The 20,905-nt window shown below is 39.6% G+C and overlaps 1 protein-coding gene across 10 annotated transcripts in view; it reads right to left on the bottom strand.

The window, feature by feature from the left end:
* Positions 1–20,905, bottom strand: part of Nfib (nuclear factor I B) — a 419,841-nt gene that overhangs the window by 52,709 nt on the left and 346,227 nt on the right. For all 10 annotated transcript variants that reach the window (XM_028873297.2, XM_028873298.2, XM_028873303.2 and 7 more), the window contains exons 4-6: positions 17,138–17,206; positions 11,084–11,204; positions 8,099–8,217 (exon numbers count right to left, since the gene is read on the bottom strand). In XM_028873297.2, coding sequence (XP_028729130.1) covers positions 8,099–8,217; positions 11,084–11,204; positions 17,138–17,206 — 309 coding nt within the window. The remainder of the gene's footprint in view (positions 1–8,098; positions 8,218–11,083; positions 11,205–17,137; positions 17,207–20,905) is intronic.

Genomic DNA, 20,905 nt, shown 5'->3' on the forward strand with positions numbered 1-20,905 from the left:
CTTTTGGTGAAAGTTTGGAGCCAGAAGTTTGGGATTTCAGAGTCTGGGATATTGACACATACATAATGGAGCATCTTAGCGCGCAATGCAAGTCTAAACATGAATTCATGTATACATATACACCTTATACACATACCCTGAAGGCAGCTTTATACAATACTTTGAGTGTGTGTATGTGTTTAGACTGCAACCCAAAACATGAAGTCAGGTGTGGAATTTTCCACTATGACATCATGAAGCATTTCTAGAAGTGTTTCAGATTTTCAAATACAAGTCCACAGAAACTGGCAAACTCTCTGACTATAAGGGATGTAAAATCCAAAACACTGAACACAAAGAAACCTTCATATTTAGGTTTTTGTTTGTTTCTTTCTTTGTTTTTGACATATGGGAGAAACTCCAACCATTATCACTACGGCTCATAATCAATGTTTAGGCCAAAGGGTGGGACAGTTGTGCAAGCCAAAGAAGCTGAAGGATGATGTGCAGGAAGTGGTTTTCTCCTTCTACTATCTGGGACCTGGGGACTGAAATCAGGCCTTTCAGCTTGGTGGCAAGTGCCTTTACCTGGTGAGCCATCTCACTGGACCAGAGGTGGGATTTTCAAAAGTGATTCAAAGCTATTGTAAGCTCAGCATCTGACAGGTAGTAAGTATTCAATAAATGACAGCCCCAAGTAAAAACAGAATCTTGCTGTTCTCATTTATATACACTTTAAATTTACATAGTTTCTTTAATTGATGACCCAAGAAAAGGAAGAGGCTATCTGGTAAAGGATAAACAGAGATTTGAAAGGATAAATAAAAGGGTGGCAATGCTGAAATTTTTACTCAAAAAGAGAACCTTCAAGATATTATGGGGTCTTAACCTCGGAGTGTATATTAGTTTACTACTAAGGAGCTGTGTTTGTTAAACTGAAATGGTACTATGTATTTCAAAAACCTGTAGGAAACTCTTAGAAGTATGCATAACCAAACTGACATGATTTACTTAAAATGTTTTTTAATTGCTGGGAGATAGAAAACGCAACACTGGCAGAGAATTTACAGTTTATATAGGGTAATGTTCCACGCAGATGAACTTCATCTTTCTCTTTATATATGTTTCATAGCAGAAAAAAATCTTAAAAATTATACCCAGTCACCTGCTACACACCAGCTCTCCTCCACACTTATTCATGGAAACTGCTCATACTTGTAACATGTTTAGTCTAAAATATTTAATCCTAGCATTAATGAGTTGGTTTTATATACATGTATTTACATATTTTGCATTACAAAATTGTGTTTTGAGACTCTTACAGAACCCTGAAAAATGCAAAAATTTATTTCCGTTCTTTTCTTTTTGCTCTTCAATGCCTAACAGGGTCTACGATGAAGCTCTCCAGGAAAACCATTTGCCTGGGGAGACTTGTGAGGGACACTGGCCAGATCCCCTGCTCTCCGAAGAAGGCCTGTGAACTGGAGGGAAACGGGCCCAGTTCATTTCTTTTGAATGATGTCTGGGGGTTCCGGTGCTCCGTGATCTGTCTAGAAAATCAAGTTCTCGCTGTGTGGGCTATCAATAGTCTAGTAACTCTGACTTTCCAAACTTCTCCAAAACACGCTTGAACCGTAAATCAGAGTATAAAAGGATTTAAAGCAAAAAGTTCGACTATGCCACAGTACGCTGTGAGGCATTCCAGGACGCGGTGCCTTCAGGGCTCCTACTTGCCAATTTTCATCTGTTTCATCGAGTTATCAAACAGAAAGCTGGTATTATTTGGGACTAATTATGTATTAGGTTTTCCTGAAAAATTGGTGTTTTTAAATCATGAAGTTTCCGGAGCACGAAACTAGGGCTCAACTTTTCCATATTAACCAGTACGGGCCCTTGCAACTTGCACACCAGCTCGCCCCACCCAACATGCCGCTCTCCATTCAAACACATGAAAGGCGGACAGATATCTGTTAATTAGCAGGCAACAAGAATTCTAACGAGAGCCTTCAGGAACAATTTACTGTTCTCCTTTCTGTTTTGAAGATGGTCATGTGATTTTTTTTTTTTTTTCAACTTCAGCAGTGTAGCTGAAGGGAATAATCCACACATGGCAGGGACTCTAAAATTGGCTTTCCGATACTCCAGGGGTGGAAGGTGTGGGGGGGTCAGGGGGGCTCAGCTACAGATCCTGACTTCTGATACTTTTTGTAAGAAGCTGAAAAAGGAAGATTTAGAACTGGGCTTACACATTAAATTCAAACCAGTTCCTATACACGTTTATCTCACCAAAGGATTTTTACCTGTGTTTTTATTTTTTCATGTTTAAAAACAAAACAAAACAAACAAACAAACAAACAAAAAAAAAAAAAAACCCGGTATTTGAGGATTTGCCATTTGATTCCTGTGATGCCAACTCTAAGAACGGAATTGGTGGTCAATGGGTCCCTAAAGGCGACTGGAAAGTCTCGCCTGCCAGGTCACTCCCTGCCTTCTCCAGGACTGCTTTTAACGTTAATGACTCTCAGGGAACAGCTACCCAGCCAAGCATGAAAGCTGTGGGTTCACTCAGCTCCCACAGCTCACAGGAACCTTGAGATTCCAGCCTTCATCAAACAAGAGTTTGGGCTCTGGCACTTTCCCAATTTGGGGCTTAATGTTCCCTCTAGCTCCTCCCACTGTGGGGGAGGAGGCCTCTGAATCCACACATAATAAGCTAATCTAATGGAGTCAGCAGTCTCTCCTGGAAAGTAACATCGCACAGCAGTATATTAAAATGTTAAATAAATGAATATTAAACATTCATTCACCAGAGGAAAAAAAGTTTAAATTGAGTTAAAACAGAACTTTCCAAACTTGGTTGACCACTCATATCTGGCACATCTGTGAACATTCCTTGAACTCACATTAAGCAGTACTGCTCTTGAATCTGGTTCTCTCCCATGCTACCTCACTCCATGAACCCCTACTTATTTCCTGATTGAGCTCAAGATAGAACACACACGTCTTAGGCTTTAGCTCCTACTCTTCTGCAGGCCCTTCGCTTGCGTTCATTTGTTGAAAGCAAACGCTATCTCCTTGGAGGGCTTTAGAGGCACAAACTGAAGGTTAGGGCCTGGGGGACTTCACTGAGGAAAATATTTGCAAAGTTAATGGCAGGAACTTACAGATAGACCCAAACTTCAGAAAGACTTGCTGGAGAGGCTTGTTTACACAACAGAACTTCTGTGACATTGTGTGTTTGTGTGTGGTACTGGGAATGGAACCCAGGACCTGGTGCGTGCCCAGCCAGCACTCTACCTACCACTGAGCTATGCTGTCTGCTGTTGAATATTTTTTAAAAAAAATTACTAATTGTACTCTCTAGAACTTGTTGAAATCAGAATACGATGTCGTAAGAGCTCAGTTTGGATTTTTTAACTAATTCTGATTATGTATCAGTGTATAAGTAGTGTCAGTTTTTCTAAGATTCCACCTTGTTGATTTTGTGTAAAGAGTTATAGCTCATGGTACTTCAAAAATAAATTAGCTACAAAGCATAAAGACAATCCCTTGTAGTTTGTTTTACTTATTTATTGTTGGTAAAGACTTTTTTCATAAATCACAATTATTTTCTGTTTAGCAGATCCAAGGCTAGCAACTTTCTTAATCATATTTGTGTGACTAATTCCTATAAAAATTCTTGTCATATGATAGGAATTTGATAAATGTTAAATGTGCCAAATTATCTCAGTCCTAAATACATAGAAATTAATAAAATTTTGCTGCAAGAAAAGTCCATTTAAGTTTATATTTTATCTAAGATTACATGTTGCCATACTATTTATCAGACTGAGAAGCCATTAAATTTCCCACTCAGAAATTTTCAACAATGTATAAGCTATCGATCAATCTGTTAAATTACTGGACGTTAGAATACAACCAGATTTAGTCTCATGAAAGTACTGAAATAGAGAAAAAAAACCACGATGTGCATAAATTTTCATCCTGTGTTAGAAGTTACATAGGATTGTTCTAGTCCTTTCTAGAGAAGCCAGCTAGGATTCAAGTTTCTCAGTAGACTCAGGGAGATATAATTAAATGTAGACAAGTTATCAGGAGACTCCTTTGTGGATAAATGTTGGAATCAAAGACATGCATACTTTATTAACTTAATCATTAAGATCTCCCAAAGAAATACTTAGGTCTGAGGCTGGCACTCGGGTGTAGAATGCTTGAACAGTAGACATCAGTCCTAGGGTTGTATCCTCAACATACCCCCCAAAAATAAGAAAAAAAAGAAGAGAAAAACGAGGCAGTTGGAAGTTTCCGACCTAAGGGTTCATAGGAGAGATTAAGCAAAGGGAATATTCTAGCTAGACCTTTGGAAAGGAATGCAGTAGTTACTCTCTGTTCCTCATGCTCATTATTACTTTCTTCTTTGTTCAGATCAATACTGACAAATCTAATTCCTATCACTGCGCATGAGAAGAAATTTAAACAAGTTATATACTCCTCTGTCAAACATTTAAATACTAAATTATTTTAAAAATAGTCTTGTCTACCTTTGCAAAGTTAAAACCTATAATTTTTATAATTAGAAAATATGTTTTGACAAGAAAAAGCAATATACAACTATGTCTTTAATATGCAAAAATAAAAATGTTTTACAATAAATTATTAAAAACTACACAAGTAGACTCAGCACATGAAAGCTAGATTTGGTATGAATGTTTTGTATAAATACTTTTAAAAATAAAACAGGAATAATAACTTGGTCACATTACATCCTTTATTTCTGTCTTGGAATAAAAAAACATTGTAATATCATATACATAATTTTGTCACTTTTTATTCTTATAATTCAAAATTCAGCTTTGATAGGGTTGGCCAGAAGAGATTTTAATAGAGAATTAAGAATCATAGATTAAGGCAGATATCCAGGGCATAATAATAAACTCTAGCATTTCTGCCAATTAAAAAGAGCAGCCTATGATGATCAACCAGTGAGTGCTACTGAGTACCACAATATGTGAAAAATGACTGTGAGATGCTAGCACCATCCTGCACTGTGAGCGATGCTCACTCAGCAGTGCCTTAGACCATGCTTTCACAGCAGACAAGGGTGCCTAAAGAATGTTAGGAAGATGGGCAAGAACAATTGTGGGGCATTCGATTTTGCAAATTTGAAAAATGGATTTCTGTCTAAGAACAAAAGCACCGTGTCGGGCTCAGCAAGTTTGTGAAGGCAGCGCTGCCTGTCCTCAGGTTTTCCACCCTAGTTGAAGCCTCCTTCCCACAATGGCTCATTGTGCACACTACAGAATCCTCAGAGTCTTCACATTTCAAGTGACAGGTGTTTTTAAGCAACACATGAGAATGGAACGTTCCTCATCCCTCTTACTATAATTTGCTTTTACAGCCTTCTCTGATAGTTTTAGTCATCCTTACAATAGAAAATCATCAAGACAATGCCATGATTTCACAAAGAGAAAGAATGACAGTTTCCCTGCTACTTTTCAAAACTGTTTTATACTACGATGTGAGATGGGCTTTGCTGAATGGCTGGAAGGGAAATCAGTTCTTACAGAGTGACACTTTATAATAAAGAACACCTACACCTGAACCACACATTCATCCCTAAGTATTCGGTGCTGTCACTACTACCATCAGGGTCTGTCCCAGGATCATTTTCTGACAGAGAAAATACAGCTTTGTTTAGAATAAAGTGACAATGTCAGTAAAACAAGGAATAAAGCATGAAGATCTGTGAGTTTTATCCTTATCCACACTTCTGCGGCTCTGTTATTTCTTCCCTTCACTAAGGAGACTGGGTGCCAATCAGTGATTCATTTACCTGATCAATATTTACTATGGCCCTACTGTGCATCAGTGTTGCCCTTGGTGCTAATGGCAGCCAGGGTCAAAACAGTTGCCTCCATGGTATAGACATATCTAAACAATTGCTCCAATAGAGAAATCCAGAATTAAATACTATGAATGCAATGAAGGAACAATGCTGGCTGCCAAGACACAAAAGCAGGAAAAACGAATTTAGACTGAAATTCCTCTGTGGATCATGGGCCATTAAGGGTATCAACAAATCTGCCAGATGAAGAGCTGGGAAAGAGCAATTCAGAAGGCATGGCTTCTAAGAAGTTCTTGGGCATCGCATTCCAAAATCCAAACCAAGTAGTCGGCCCAGATGCCAGGAGAGGAGTGAAAAGCGGAGTGTGAGCCTATGGTCAGATGAGGGCCTGGGGATTTTCTCCTGAGAGCCCTGGGGAAGAAGCAGCAGTTGAAACATTGCTTCCTGATAAACTGTGTCTACTGCGTGAAGAATGAGCTAGGAGCTTCAAAGCCGAAACTGTAGCTGACTTGCCAATCCTTCTGTAAAAAGAACCTCCCACACCCCCCACTTTCTTTCCCATCAGCAGTACCAATCTCACAGCACAAACGGCCATTCTGACATTGCTTCCTCGCCTCAGTGCCTGGCCCTGATTTGGTTCGTTCCATGTAACTGTCCCCTGTTCCCTGCATCATCTTTACTAGTTAAATTCTTAAATGTGGGGCTGGAGAGATGGCTCAGAGGTTAAGAGCACTGGCTTCTCTTCCAAAGGACCCAGGTTCAACTCCCAGCATCCACGTGGGAGTTCACAACTGTCTGTAATTCCAGTTCCAGGGGATCTGATATCGTCATACAGACATACATGCATTAAATAAAGAAAGAAATATTTAAGCCGGGCGGTGGTGCACACCTTTAATCCCAGCACTCAGGAAGCAGAGGCAATCAGATCTCTGTGAGTTCAAGGTCAGCCTGGTCTACAGAGTGAGTTCCAGGACAGCCAGAGCTGCTATACAGAGAAACCCTGTCTTGAAAAAGCAACAAAAATTCTTAAATGTGGGGCTGGAGAGACAAGTCAGCAGTTAAGAGCACTTGCACTCATATAGCAGCTCATACTATCTGTAACTCCTGTTCCAGGGGATCTGATGCCCTCTCTGGTCTCCACAAGCTCCAAGTACCCAGATGGCACACACACATACATACAGGCTAAGCACTCATACACATAACAAAGATAAATATTTTAAAAGGAAGTCTTTAAAAAAAATCAACATTCAAGGTAATCCAACTGCTAGTCCAGTTCCCCATGAAGGCCTCATCCTTCTAGAAATCCTATGTCACTCAGTATGAAATTCTGATGAGCAAGAAGGAAGTCCTGGTAAGGAGGTGACATAGGCTATGCGTGAGCTGTCTGATAAGATTTCTCAGCACACAGCTGCCCAAGCCCACAGACCCACACCTAAGTCCTAAGCTGAAACACACCTCTCCTATATTTTTAAACATGCGGAATTTGATTTAAAAGAAACTTACAAATATATTTTATGGTGTTACTATACAAATTTATTTGCACACACATACAGACAAAGAGACAAAAGTTGTAGATGATTTGTCTATTCCCTCACCTTTAATGTCTCCTTATTGTGCACAAAGGCATGAATATGTGTTATTAAAAAAAAAAAAAAAAAAAAAACAAAAACCAGGAAATCCAAGACATCTCAAGAATAAAGACAAGTCAGAACCCGGAAAGCTAAATCAGATTTCTGAAAAGTTATTCTTCTCCTTGCCTGTCCTAGAACTGAGCCATAGTGCTACCTAGGAAGCAACTGGATTAACTTAGACACAGGCTCTCACATCCCAGTTTCATCTGTTGTTATCTGTGCTCTACCTACTTCCAGAAGGAACTACAGCTTCCTTGAAGTGAGAATTCTCAGTAACTGAGATGGCTCCCCCCCCACCCCCACCCCCGGCACGCTCACAGAGAGATCAACAGGAGCTCACTGAGTCTGAACGTGCCATTCTGTTGCAATTCTACCATCCAATGGAGATGGACCCAAGTCAGCTGTTTACATAGTCATGGGCTCTGAAAGACCATTTTGTCTGAAAATAAGGTATAATTAAAACAGAAATTTTGAAACTCTGATAACATTTGACCACTTTCATAAAATTATCTTAAAAATGATTTTATGGAAATCATTTCAAGTAGAGTCCATATTGGCACCTTAGGAAATGGTGACAAAGTGCAACATGAAATAAAGCAATGCTATATACTCTGATGCCCCTTGAAGGCATCTTCTTACCCACCTTGATCTCTTTCATGCCATGTTCGACTTCCAGCAGCTGGTGAATTTGGAGAGGGGTAAAAGTCTCCTGTAGGACTCGGCTCCATATTTTCATCTATGGATATAGTTTTGGGTCTTTTGCTGTTAAAATATAATAATAATGGCATTAATAGTCTTTCTAGAAAGATGTGTAGCATTCACCAAAAATTGACTTGATAAAAAAAAAATGACTTCCATAAATCCAAGTTAAAGTGATAGTTTGAAAGAATGGTGAGTATTCAAGACATCCACAGGAATAGTGAACATTACTAGTACTATATACTACCTATCCTGTATGTGTGTGTGTCTGTGTCTGTGTCTGTGTATGTAAACATATCCCCATCCCTACCTAACAAAAAAATGTTTAGTATATTTACCTTTTCAGATTTTTTTTCAGGGGAACTTCAGTCAATACAAGTGAACTCTCAATATGTCTTTTCCGCTAACATTAACATTTTATAAAGATGCACTGATTCATCGTATGGTTTGGATACTAACACTGTTCACTTCACAGCATTTGCCACAGACAACGCAATGCTTTGGGGAATAAGGCAATGGAACTGGGCGGTGAAACAGCTTCAGAAGCCCACGTTTGACCAAGTCATTTATTAGATCCAATGGCAGACTCCTCAACCCTTCTGAGCTCAGCTAATCACCTGTAAGGTGGAAATAATAAAACCCAGTTTAAAGGGTTTGGCTGAGAAGATGAAGTGAGCTAATAACTATAAAGCTTTCAGTTAAATGGCTTGAAGTTTGAAGATACTTATTAAATATTAATTATTAGTGTTGACCTTGTAATTAATAACATGAAGACCGTTTCTAGAACTTTACTAGTTTTAAGTATTCCATGTTCATTACCTTTTCCTTAAAGAAATTAGGCTACTGGTCCTTTATTCATAAGATCAACCATGAAAAATGATTCTTGCCAAATCAAATGGTGTGATTTTAGAAAATACTTTGAGTGGAAAAACATGACTTACTTATTACAAAGAAAAGTAGGTACCCACAGCAAAGATTAAAAATTAGTTTATGATATGTGTGATACTTTTAGACACTCTACTTTGATATGCTCCAACCAATACCCTGGTGAACATCTAATTATTGACTCTGAAATGAATATATGGTCATTTACTTAAAGAATTCCTATTTTAACCTATGTTCTAATGCAACAATTGCAAAATACCACCTGAATTAACTTTATGCTCTGTTAATAAACGTAATGCCACCAAAATTTGGAACTGTAGATTATTTCAAAGACTGCATGCAAACCAAGACCCCATTTTTAACAAACCGGGGGGCAAATCTGGGGAAATTCAGTGAATGTGCCCAGGACAAGTGAACAAAAGGAATCACACACAGTAGGAGGAAGGTTTCCCAGGCAGGGTGCTGCAAGGCCTAAACCCTTGAAGCTTGCACACATCTCTGTCTATTTGTAGTGACACTGTGGTTAACTGTTGGCTGACAATCCCTGGAGTACTGACATGACAATTTCTCCCCATGCTCAAGCTTAGCAGAAATGATATCTCTTTAGTCTCTACCAAAAGTATACAAATTTAGAGCTTATGCATATATTTTAAATTCTCCCTTTAATGTAATTTTCTTCCGCTATGAGTCAGCAGCAGTATGCAAAAAACTGAGGACAATTTATTTCCACGAGGAGTCACAGAGAAATGTCTTTAAGCCCTGCTTATTTTGAAGGACGAAGGTTGGCCATGATGAAAGACCTGTGCTGACAACATGCGGTTCCGAAATGGAGGAAATTAAAAAATCATAATTCACATTTTAAATTTAGAAAAATTAAAGCACTTTTAAGACCTCAACATATCAGAGATAATTTCGGTGATAATAAACCCAATTATCTTGATATACAGTCTAATTATATGAAAATACAGTTGGGCCATAAATGTTATAAAATCGACCTTACTTTATAAACATAAATATGGATATTCCCACAACTATTCAAAGACAATTAGCCTTCATTACTGAAAAGAATCTAGAAAAATACTTTCCCAGATTGTCTTTTATTTTTAAAATTAGCATAATGCGTGCTTGTTTTATGAAATTCATGTACATTCTTATGTTAGTCTGTGGATATATTGAATGCTCTGGGAACGAGATGGGTCTTCGTACGTGGAAGACGCAACTCAAAAAGGAAAAAACCCACATCTATCATAGTTATCTTGAATGAAAGTTACAAAGGTAGGAGAAAAAGAAAACATGTGAGCACAGACTGGTTAAGCCAGTCTTGGAGCAGCTGAGGCTTTCATTGGTACCAGGAGAGCTAACTGATTTAGTCAGAGAACCTCAATTAATCGAACATTGCAGTCTCAAATCAGGCTTTAATTTTAAGGCGAGGGGAATGACACTCTTTTCAGTGCAGATGTGGTATTACAGCGAAAGTTGTCAGGATGCACTGGCTATCAATGAGGGGTCACTGCAAGCAATATCACCTACATGGTTTTTAAAATGTATTTATGTGTGTGAATGGTTTGCGTGAAGGTGTACCATGTGCACACCTGGTGTCCATAGAAGTCAGAAAATGGTGTGTTTCCTGGAACAGGAGTTTTCATATGGCTGTGAGCCACCCTATGGGTGCTGGGAATGGAATCCAGGCCCTCTGTGAGAGCAACTTTTGCTCTTAACTACTGAGCCATCTTTCTAACTCCCAGTATCACTTTTAAAATTGCCAAAAGATTAACTGGCAGAATTATATTTCATGCCATAAGACAAAAATCTTAATATAGTTCATTCCCGCCCCTTCCCCCCAAAATAAAAACTTTAAAGGAGCTTTGAACAGCAATTGCATTCAATATGAGATTATATATAAAAAAAATGATTCTGACAAAAATGCAAAGTCTGTGTATTGTCAGTAGAACAAGTATTACCCCTCTTTACTGTCTGTCTGTCTGTACTGTGGCCTACCTGTCTGCATAAGGGGTGAAAGCATGCACAGCATCACGGTCATTACCTGCTCGGTGGAGAGGACAGCGACCTCTGCAGGTTCACACCAGAGTTCATGTCATGATAGTACGGCTGGCTGGGGATTTCTCCGATTGGGAAGTTGACTCCAGTTCCCTGGGTTATGGGCGCTGAGGAACACATTTTTTTAAGACACGTTGTAAGTGCTATTCACAGTTATCTCTGTTCATATATAAACCCACTAATTTTTTCATGGCTCTGGGCAAGAGCTCTCTTGACCTGCAGATGTGATATTCCTTGTATGCTGTGGGTAAGACCCCAAATACTCAAGTCAAGTTTGGGCATCGCAGACACTCACACTAGATCCCTGGGCTACCATGTCCTCTCCTCCCACTACCCAATCTTCTTCATTCATGCCCTCATCTTAGAAATTACTGCATCTGTCATTCCCCAGGTTGTAGATAAGGGCAGAGCAGAACAAACAGTCCCCATTACTTAGAACCAAACAAGAGGCTTGCACTGGACTAAATCGTTTATATATATGAGACTTCCATAAATAAATAAGGATCCAAGACTATTATCCTCTATTAGTTCTAACGTCAGCATTAAAATAAAATAAAAATCATGATGGTTAGCAAGGTCTGGTGGCATGCATCTGTAATCCCAGCACTAGGGAGGCTGAGGCAGGAGAATAGAGAAGTCAAGGCCAGACTGGACTATGTAGCAAGTCTGAAGCCAGTCTGATATACATAGTGAGGCCATGTCTCAAAATAAACAAAATAAACAAACATAAAACCACAATGTGTATAATTTGGTTTAAGTAAATCTAAAATTAGGGCAGGAATGAATAAAGCTTATGGAATATGAAATAAAATCCAAAGTGTTTTGCAAATCCATATTAGAAAGGTTTTATAAATGAATGTTCATTGTATCTTCACTCCACATGCTGGAGTCTAAGGACAAAAATACTTTCAATCCAAACCCTCTGCCACTTATACAGAATGTGCCTCAGTTTCCAAACAATAAGAGGGGAAACCTAGCCATATGGTTATTTGGGCATAAAAGAAGTAGCAGTAGTGATAGCCAGCATCACATCTACTACACAGTGTGTTAATCAGATGTGAGCTCCCTTCCTGTGTTTATAACCCTCCTCTGGTAAAATGTAGTAGCTGGTAAAGACAGAACAGTTTTTAAAATGTGCTAAAATCAGGCGAAGACAAATGAACCCATTGGATGGAAGTTTATTCTTTAAAAAGCTATTGGCTGAGGAATGAGGAGAGAGTTCAGTGGGCACAGTCCTTACTGTGCAAGCAAGAAGATCTGAGTTGAGATTTTCAGCATCCATATAAAACAAGTATGGCAGCATGCACCTATAATTCCCATGCTGGGAGGTGGAAAGGATGACCTCATGGGTTCCCTGACCAGCCAAGTTCAATGACAGATACTGCCTCAAAACATAAGGTAAAGAATGATAGAAGATCACATGTTGACCTATGGCCTCTGCATGAGTGTTCGCATGCACTCGTGCACGTGTATGTGTATGCACGCGAGCACATGCACACACACACACACACACACACACACACATACAAATTAATATATATGTAGAAGGAAGGAAGGAAGAAGAAAGGAAGGGAGGGAGGGAGGGAGGGAGGGAGGGAGGGAGGAGGAAGGAAGGAAGGAAGGAAGGAAGGAAGGAAGGAAGGCTATTGCCTGTGCCTATTACAAGCAGGCATTGCACTGGATACAAAATATACAGCGCAGTACGTAGAGCAAATGAAACACTTGTGCAAACATTAAAATACTCCGGAAATGTAGATAGTAGTAAAACTGTCCCAGTGAGCAGCATAATCAATATATTCTGTAGGTTTTGCAAGAGGAAAGAATAGTAGTGACTAGAATGGTCAAAAACAAACACAAAAAAACTATGGAAAAAAAAAAACCCTATCTGGCAATAACTTTGGAGAAGGAGCAAGGCACCCAAGGAAGACTTTTCCAAACCGATGTGCCTCTCGATGTGAATTCGAGAACAGAGAAAACATACCAAGTGAAGAACTAGGCAGCCAGTGTCAAGGGGCAGTGTGCGAGGCCAGCTGAACCCTCCGGCCTTCAGGAGGTCTATTCAGAGTGCACTGGAGACTTGGCAGCAGGTTGCTGGAGCCCTTGAAATCCACTCCAACACACAATCTGCTTAGCCACAACCTCAACTAACTGCCCTCGGCTGAATGTGTAGGGGCGCCAAAGAATCGCTCATTTTTAAGAATTTTTTTTTCACCCAGAGCTTTTAATAACATTAAAGTGTATGTCTATCAATTTGATTGCATTTTAATATCTGTTAGGCCAAGATTAACTTCAAATGTTCCTCAGAAAGTACGATTAAAAGGCGTGTGTTTTACTGCAGAGAACTAATCAAGGCGCTGTAGAGAAGATCTCTCTCTACTAAAATACATTCAAATCTATCTATACATGCAAGAAGAGTCTTAGCTCTAAACTTCCAGAGCCCCACCTTCTGCTAAGTTGTTAATTGTTTCATTTAAATTATTTCATATATGTAAACCTTCTTTATACAAAAACTATTTTTATGCTGAATGTAAAAGTTATCTGAATTATTTAGACAGCTACAGTACTGATGTTTGTTGGGACCTGAAGTATGCCAGAGGTTTAGAAATGTGGACTTTCTTACCTCACAGTAGCCATATGCCTTAAAGTTGATCTGTAGAACCTTGATCTATATGGCATGGGATGCAGGGTATGTAGATGTAGGTAGTTAATTGCCTCAGAGACTGTGAACTATCTGCCTGCCTCCTACAGCAGAGATGTATCCATCTCAGACTGTTCAGACTGGGGTCACTCCCTCCTGTGGAGCCCCAGGTATCTGACCCATGTCACAGTCTTTCCGTCCCCCTCTTATCTAATTCAGTCATCCCTCAGAAGAGACAAGTTACCGGAAGTCTCCAGTGTCTGTGTGCATCACTCTCCACTAAACTTGCTATTTGCTGTGGCCACTTCAGAAACCCAAGTTATTTGACAATGTATGGATAAAAATGACTAGAATTTTACCAGTTGTATCTTTTGGAAACATTTTTATAAAGGCATTATGATTGTATAGTACTTAGTCAAGTTTCTTCCTATTGGATATAGATATCTTAATAGTCACTACAGTTTGTATGGTCATAACCATGCTGGGTATACTATGCAGTAAAATGGTAATTTAAAAAAAAACCCTTCAGGGTCAGGCATGGTGATGCATGTCTTTGATCCCAGCACTCAGGAGGCAGAGGCAGGTGCCTCTCTACATGCTCAAGGACAGCCTGGTCTACAGAGGGAATCCAGGGATAGTAGTGATACAGACTAGTCAGGGATATATGGTGAGGCCCAGCCTAAGCACTGTAAAACTCAGTATGCAATCTGAGAGTAAACGGGAGCTTATTGAAAAGAAAGTAAATTAATAATATACATGACCAAAAACCTTGAACAGCGCACACCTTCCAATGGGACGGTAGAACATTTGAGAAAAAGCAAGTTTGCCAGAGTTCCCTGCTACTCAGCCTCTGGAAGCGCCCACAGCAGATGCAAACATGACTCTCAGCACCTTCCAGACAGCATTCCAAGAAAGCCAAAGTTGTAAAAGGGCACTGGAAGTCCTAATGCCCTCCTAGGAGCTATGTGCCCAAGAACCTTGGCTTCCAAAGGTTCTTAGATGCCAGAAGCTGTCCTTAACCAACTTTTAAGATGGAGAAAATACCATTCGACGAGTCATCACTACCCTGAAACTGAATGAAACTACCCTGCTGAAGTCAACATGGACATTAGTAGGTCACATGACAGTAAAATGCTAGACCAAAGAAGCAGGGGCAGGCCATGAATCAAGAAGCCAGAACCTGTAACACACAGCATAAGGCTTGTGCAGAAGTTTGACTTAGCAAACCCCTAGTTCATAAACAACAAAGTTCAACTGTGTAAACAAGAAGGTATTGTGAATATATTAAAATGCTTAGGAGAATAGGACTTGAGAGCATCTCAGAGACATCTATTTACATATGGAGGAGAAAGTAAATGTTTGCTGAATAAATTAACTAAGGAATGAATATGGATAATTAATGTACTAATTACAAATCAGTAATGTTTGTTATGATACATAACTTAAAAACCTCTAAGAAATGACAGTATGAATTAAGAATAAATGAATGAAACATGTTAAAATTTACCTTGTTTCTGAAATGTTATGAGAAGATACTTTTAATTTACATTTTATGTCTGAAATTTCAATTTTTCAAGGCTCTTGAAGGTTCCAAAGTGGCTCTCATTTGACAGTACTTGGCATAGTGTTATTATAATGGGGTACTATGTGAATCTTTTTTGATGGATGCAGTGTTATCTACAATGTGGTACCATGTGAATCATTTCTGAAGGATGGCTCTACTGGCCTTCTCATAAGAAGATACAAAATCCATTATGGAGCTTTCAAATGGTCCAAGTGGAAAAATAGTTTCCCTGTAGCTTCACAGTTCAGCCTCTCTGCTAAGGAACAACTTCGAATACCCACTTCTTTGGAGGGGTGGGGGGATCTGGAAAATCACACGTGGCCTTAGATGATGGACTAGACCACCAGGAGCCTCATGCAAAGTACATACATACACCAGAGATACTGGGATATACATAATAACTGCCATTCCTGATGCTGCTCCCAAGGAGATGAACCCATGACACCGTTATCTACTCTGAATTCTAGAGAAAGAGTCAAGGTACATAAAGTCTTGAGTGTTCCTGTATCATTCTCTGATAAACAGGTTTTTTTGTTGTTGTTTGTTTTTTGCTTTTTTTTTTTTTTTTTTTTTTTTGCTTTGATTTGTTTTGTTTTTGTCCTGGAAAGTTCAGAAATCTGAGTTATTTGGGAAACTATGGTTAAGACAGTCATCTGGGAGCTTGGAGACAGTTTCTGAATAGGACTCCACAGTTATTTGGTTAGTCTTACCCTGTTAGCTCACTACCTCTGCTCTTTACAGTTGGCTATGGCCCTCATTCATAAACTCTAGAGTTAACACAAATGAAGAAGCAGTTTTTGTAGTTGTTTGTTTGAGTTTTGCTTGTTTTGAGTCAAGATCTTGCTATGAACCCCTGGCTGGCCTGGAATTAGCTATGTAGCCCAGATGGCCTCAGACTTATTGTAGTCCTCCTGCCTCTGACTCTGGAGAGTTGAGATTACAGATGTGTGCACATGAGGACCGGTGATAAACCCAAACAGGGACTGGAGTGCCACCTGATCATCTACGTGACATCAGTTCTAGACCGTAACACTTCCTATCAAAACATGAAGAAAAGCCACAGTCCCCAAAGTGATGTGAACAATCTAAATCAGAGATGGGGTCAGGGAGAAAGCAGCCACCTCCTTTCACGTCATCAGTGAGTTAGTACTGGCACCTTGGGTGCATTTGCTCACACTAGCACCAGAACAAGAGCTGGTTAATCAACAGAGCTTCCCCTTGGCCTAAGTGGCCAGCTAGGTGAGTTTACCCTAGAAAAGCCCAATCCAGCCACCCAAGAACGGCACCTCAGGTGAGGTGGTCAGTGTAGACAATTGGACATTGTTTGGGATAACAATGCTTTCTATCTATATCCACGTACAATCTGCAAAGTTAATTTCTGCATCCCTTTGCACATTGCATATGAGAGTGTATATCCTGTATATCTCCAAACCCCCACCAACACGTTATAACTGAGAAAGCACTTATCTACAGGAAACTTATGTGGGTTATCATAACAACACAGAGTACATTTAATTAATCACACTTCCTTTGATATAAATGCCCATCTATGGTCACAGAGAGAACTGAACTGAATGAATACCAATATGATGACCAATAAGAACAGTCTAAATATGAGTGTTATACAACAGAAAGCTTTGATGAGTTGAATGAAAATATTTTACAAAATTAAATAATATATTCACTTGTTTCCTTAGAAAAATTAAGAGTATTTTAAATCTTGGATTTTAAATTCAAAGACTTCTATGTAGTCACTTTTCACATTGTATTTAAGATTCAAAATGTACAAGATTTTAATCATTCTGTGTACTTGTGTGGTAAGAAAACCATTTACTTACTTCTGGATACCCTCACAAGCTCTGATACATTGAAGACTCCGGATTTTACAAAACTGTCCTCAAGGTATCCTGAAAACAAACATCAAAGGGAAAAATGTCAGCATAAGCAAGGAGTAAATGTGCCAGTTAAGTTCTAGAATTTGTTCATTTTCAGACTCAAACAAAAGCCAAGGATGCTTATTCTGAAGACAAGTATGAGCAGAACCTGAATATAAACCAAATCTGTTGTTCAAAGGCCAGAAGTATAAATGACATAAATATCCCATGGAATTTCCCATTAACTTTCTAAATTTGTAATTGGGGGGATCATATTTGCCATGGCCGTTATATTGGGACCGAAGTTTGGGACCCACTCTGAATGCATCTCATTCTACAACACCTGGAAGGCCACAGTCTACCATCTTAAAAAAAAAAAAAAAAGGTGGGGGGTAGAGATAGAAAGAAAAAGGAAAACCACAACCACAATTAGCACCTTGTTGGAAATGCTTCAAAGATCTCTCAAAACCACCATTCTTTCACAAATCCTTCCCTGATCAAAGAAAACTCAGCTGTCACTAGCAGAATTGCCAGCCTTGTTCCCAGGTCACATGACTCCCTCTGTACACCAACTTCAACCTGTAAACTTTCAGTTTTCTTTATCCATTTTTAATATTTTCCTCCTACTGGGTCTCTCTTCCCACCTTTTTTATTTTATTTTATTATTATTTTTTTTTTTAAAAAAAAACTAGATGTCTACTCAGCAAATGACAGTGAATCCAAGCCTTCAGGGTCCATGTATAGGCACAGGGTCCACAGTGGTTCTGGACCTTGAGGAAACCCTAGCCTGCTTGGTAGCTCGTCTTGCAGTGTCCAGAAGTTTTAAAATTCATATTTCTATCAAGAGTGTCATGATGGAAATAAAAGTCTGAAATGCTCACAAATGAAATACTTCTAGAGCCAATGCCCCAGAGCCTCAGAACCTGTGGCTAGACTGGATTTTACACACAACTTCAAAGCTGACCAAGGGTCAGATTCAACACAGAAAGATGACACACGGGTAGTGAGCCACACAGAACCATCAAGTCAATGATCTGGGAGGCAAATCCTAGTCAGTTTGTGGTTATGGGGTGTTGGTTATGTGAATGTACCCTATTTTGTTTCAGGGCCCTTGTCTATAAATGAGAAGGAGAAAATTCAGCTACCTCATGGAGTTATTATCGATGCAAGGTAAGGTAAAAACATTAAACTCAGGGTAGAAGAAATCAGGGCTGGGGAAACCAGTAATCCAAGCACACAGGAGGCAGAAGCAGAAGATTCCCTGTGAGTTGTGACAAAGTGAGACCCTGACCCAAAACAACGGTAAACACTAGTTAGATGTGAGCATTACATTAACATCCGGCAGAGCCAAAACCTGAGCACTGCGCTGTGCACAAAGAGCCTCGAATTATAGAAGTTGTAAAATTTTACTGAGAAAATTCAGCCACCCAGCGTGCCTAAGAGATAATGGCTGCACAGGTACAGGTGGTGTAAGGAGCCACACAGGTGGGAGTGTGGCTTCACACACACCCTGTTCACCCTTTAGAATGAGCAGAAAGGAAGCACAATGTCTTATTTGATGATAAAGCCTAAGTCTCAAATTTAGTCACTACTCTGGAAAAAAAAAATATATATGTATTTCTCTGAGAATAACAAAATGTCCCTAGCTGATGCACTGTTCTTTTAGGAAACTGCTTGAGTAATGAGTTCTTCCCTAGGTTGAATTCCTTGCAGAGATTACTGAGAAATGTCTGTACAACTAGTCCTCTATAAGGACTAGTTACCAGTCACAAATGCAAAAAGAGACGATTGATTCCATTTGCCTAGATGGGAACAAAGATGTTTAAATGTTCTAGGCCCCTGTAGGTTTTGCTGTTTTGTTGGTTTTAAAGACTAGCTTATTAAACTTTATTTTATACACAGTAGACATACTGAATATGTCAAGCAGGAACTCATCAGTTATTCAGCATCTCTGGAGCCTATACACTGCTTTATTCTACAGCTCCTGGCTGGGAGACCCCCTCTCTGTACGTGCTGCCTTCCACATTCAATGTCCTGCTGAATGATGACACATTCTGATAAAGTGTCCCCTCACCCCACCCTCGGTTTCCTCCAACTCTCTGGCCAAACATAACCCTATCCTCTGTGCTCACATCACACCTACTTAGTCCTAATTTTACACTTTACACATTCAGATTTTCCAAGATATTTATTTTCAAGTATTAAAGTCTTTGTTGGATTATCAGTTCCTTTATTTAGGGGAGTGACTAGGTTTTGCTTTTCGCCATATCTCCCTCCGCCACTGACTCATTGCCTATATATAGAGAGTAACTACTAAATGAACAGAGTACCGTATTTTAAAATTCAACTTTGAAAACCAAGGTCATAAATTAACAGCTTAGTAGTCTTAGAACCAGATAGCCACAGCCGGCATAAAATCGAGGGGTACCTGCCCTGGCCCTGTCACTCCCTTGAACTTATTTGCTACGGGCATGTCTCCTCTGCAGCAGTTGGGTCCCAAAATAGCTATGAATGTGGCCTGATTCATTTGCAGACGACACGTTACAATGTCAAAAGTTTAGACTCTGGGTACAACAGGAAAAGTAACAATTAGGATCAGATTATAGTCCTGGTTTTGTTGTATTTTAACGTGTAACTTTGGGCATATAGTTAGTACAAATTACTAACCAAAGAATTCAAATAGGATCATAAAAATGCTTGCAAAATAAATTTATGAAAGAGGGCCACTTAGACGGCTCAGGAGGTAAAGTCACTTGTTGCCAAGCCTGACAACTTGAGTCGCGTCCCCAGGACACACACTAACTAACTCTCCCAAGCTGTCCTCTAGCCTTGATAGGTATGTGTGTGTACATACACACAAATAATATAAACTTGATGAATGAGTAAGAGAATAAGTGTTTTATAGTATATTTACATGAATTATATCACATGTAATACACAATATCTCAAAATATAGTTATCATCTTAAGTTTATTTCATCATAACCATGAGTAGTTAAGGTTCCACATGCTTCTAAGCCACATGGATTAAGATAGGTGGAGTCGCCGGGCAGTAGTGGCACATGCCTTTAATCCCAGCACTCAGGAGGCAGAGGCAGGTGGATCTCTGTGAGTTCGAGGCCAGCCTGGGATACAGAGTGAGTTCCAGGAAAGGCACTAAGCTACACAGAGAAACCCTGTCTGGAAAAAAACAAAACAAACAACAACAACAACAAAAAAAGATAGGTGGTGTGGTGACATGCTGAGCCTACTCACAAGGGAGGAATAAACCACCTTAAACCTAATTTTATGCAGAAAGATAGGCAGTCAAACACAAAATGATGATGATTCCACAGGGATAAGAAATTGAGATCTATAAGGAAAAATGAAAGACTTGTTTTTACCAAAACTATGAAAAATAATGGAAATATATCAGAAGCCAGTTGATAAAATGTTACCCGACAGGACCCACTGGGCTCTGCTCCTGGGCAGCTCATAGAGAGATCCCAGTGAATAGAACATTGCCAAAGAATAGTAATAACGCCTCCTGACAATAAGCCAAAGGGCTGGTGGTGGGTGGGGAGCAGGTGATGGGTAGCTGGGGTTTGTAGTGGCACTTTCTACTTCCTGTGTCTCTGCACACAGCACAACCTCTGCAATGGACAAGGGTCACCGAAGACAGGGTCACCTAAGACAGGCCGAGGAAAGAGTGAACGGCATAGCTCTTGAACAGCTAAGAGTACTTGCTCCAGTA

This window comes from Peromyscus leucopus, chromosome 2 (genome assembly GCF_004664715.2).
Source record: "Peromyscus leucopus breed LL Stock chromosome 2, UCI_PerLeu_2.1, whole genome shotgun sequence".
Lineage (NCBI taxonomy): Eukaryota > Metazoa > Chordata > Mammalia > Rodentia > Cricetidae > Peromyscus > Peromyscus leucopus.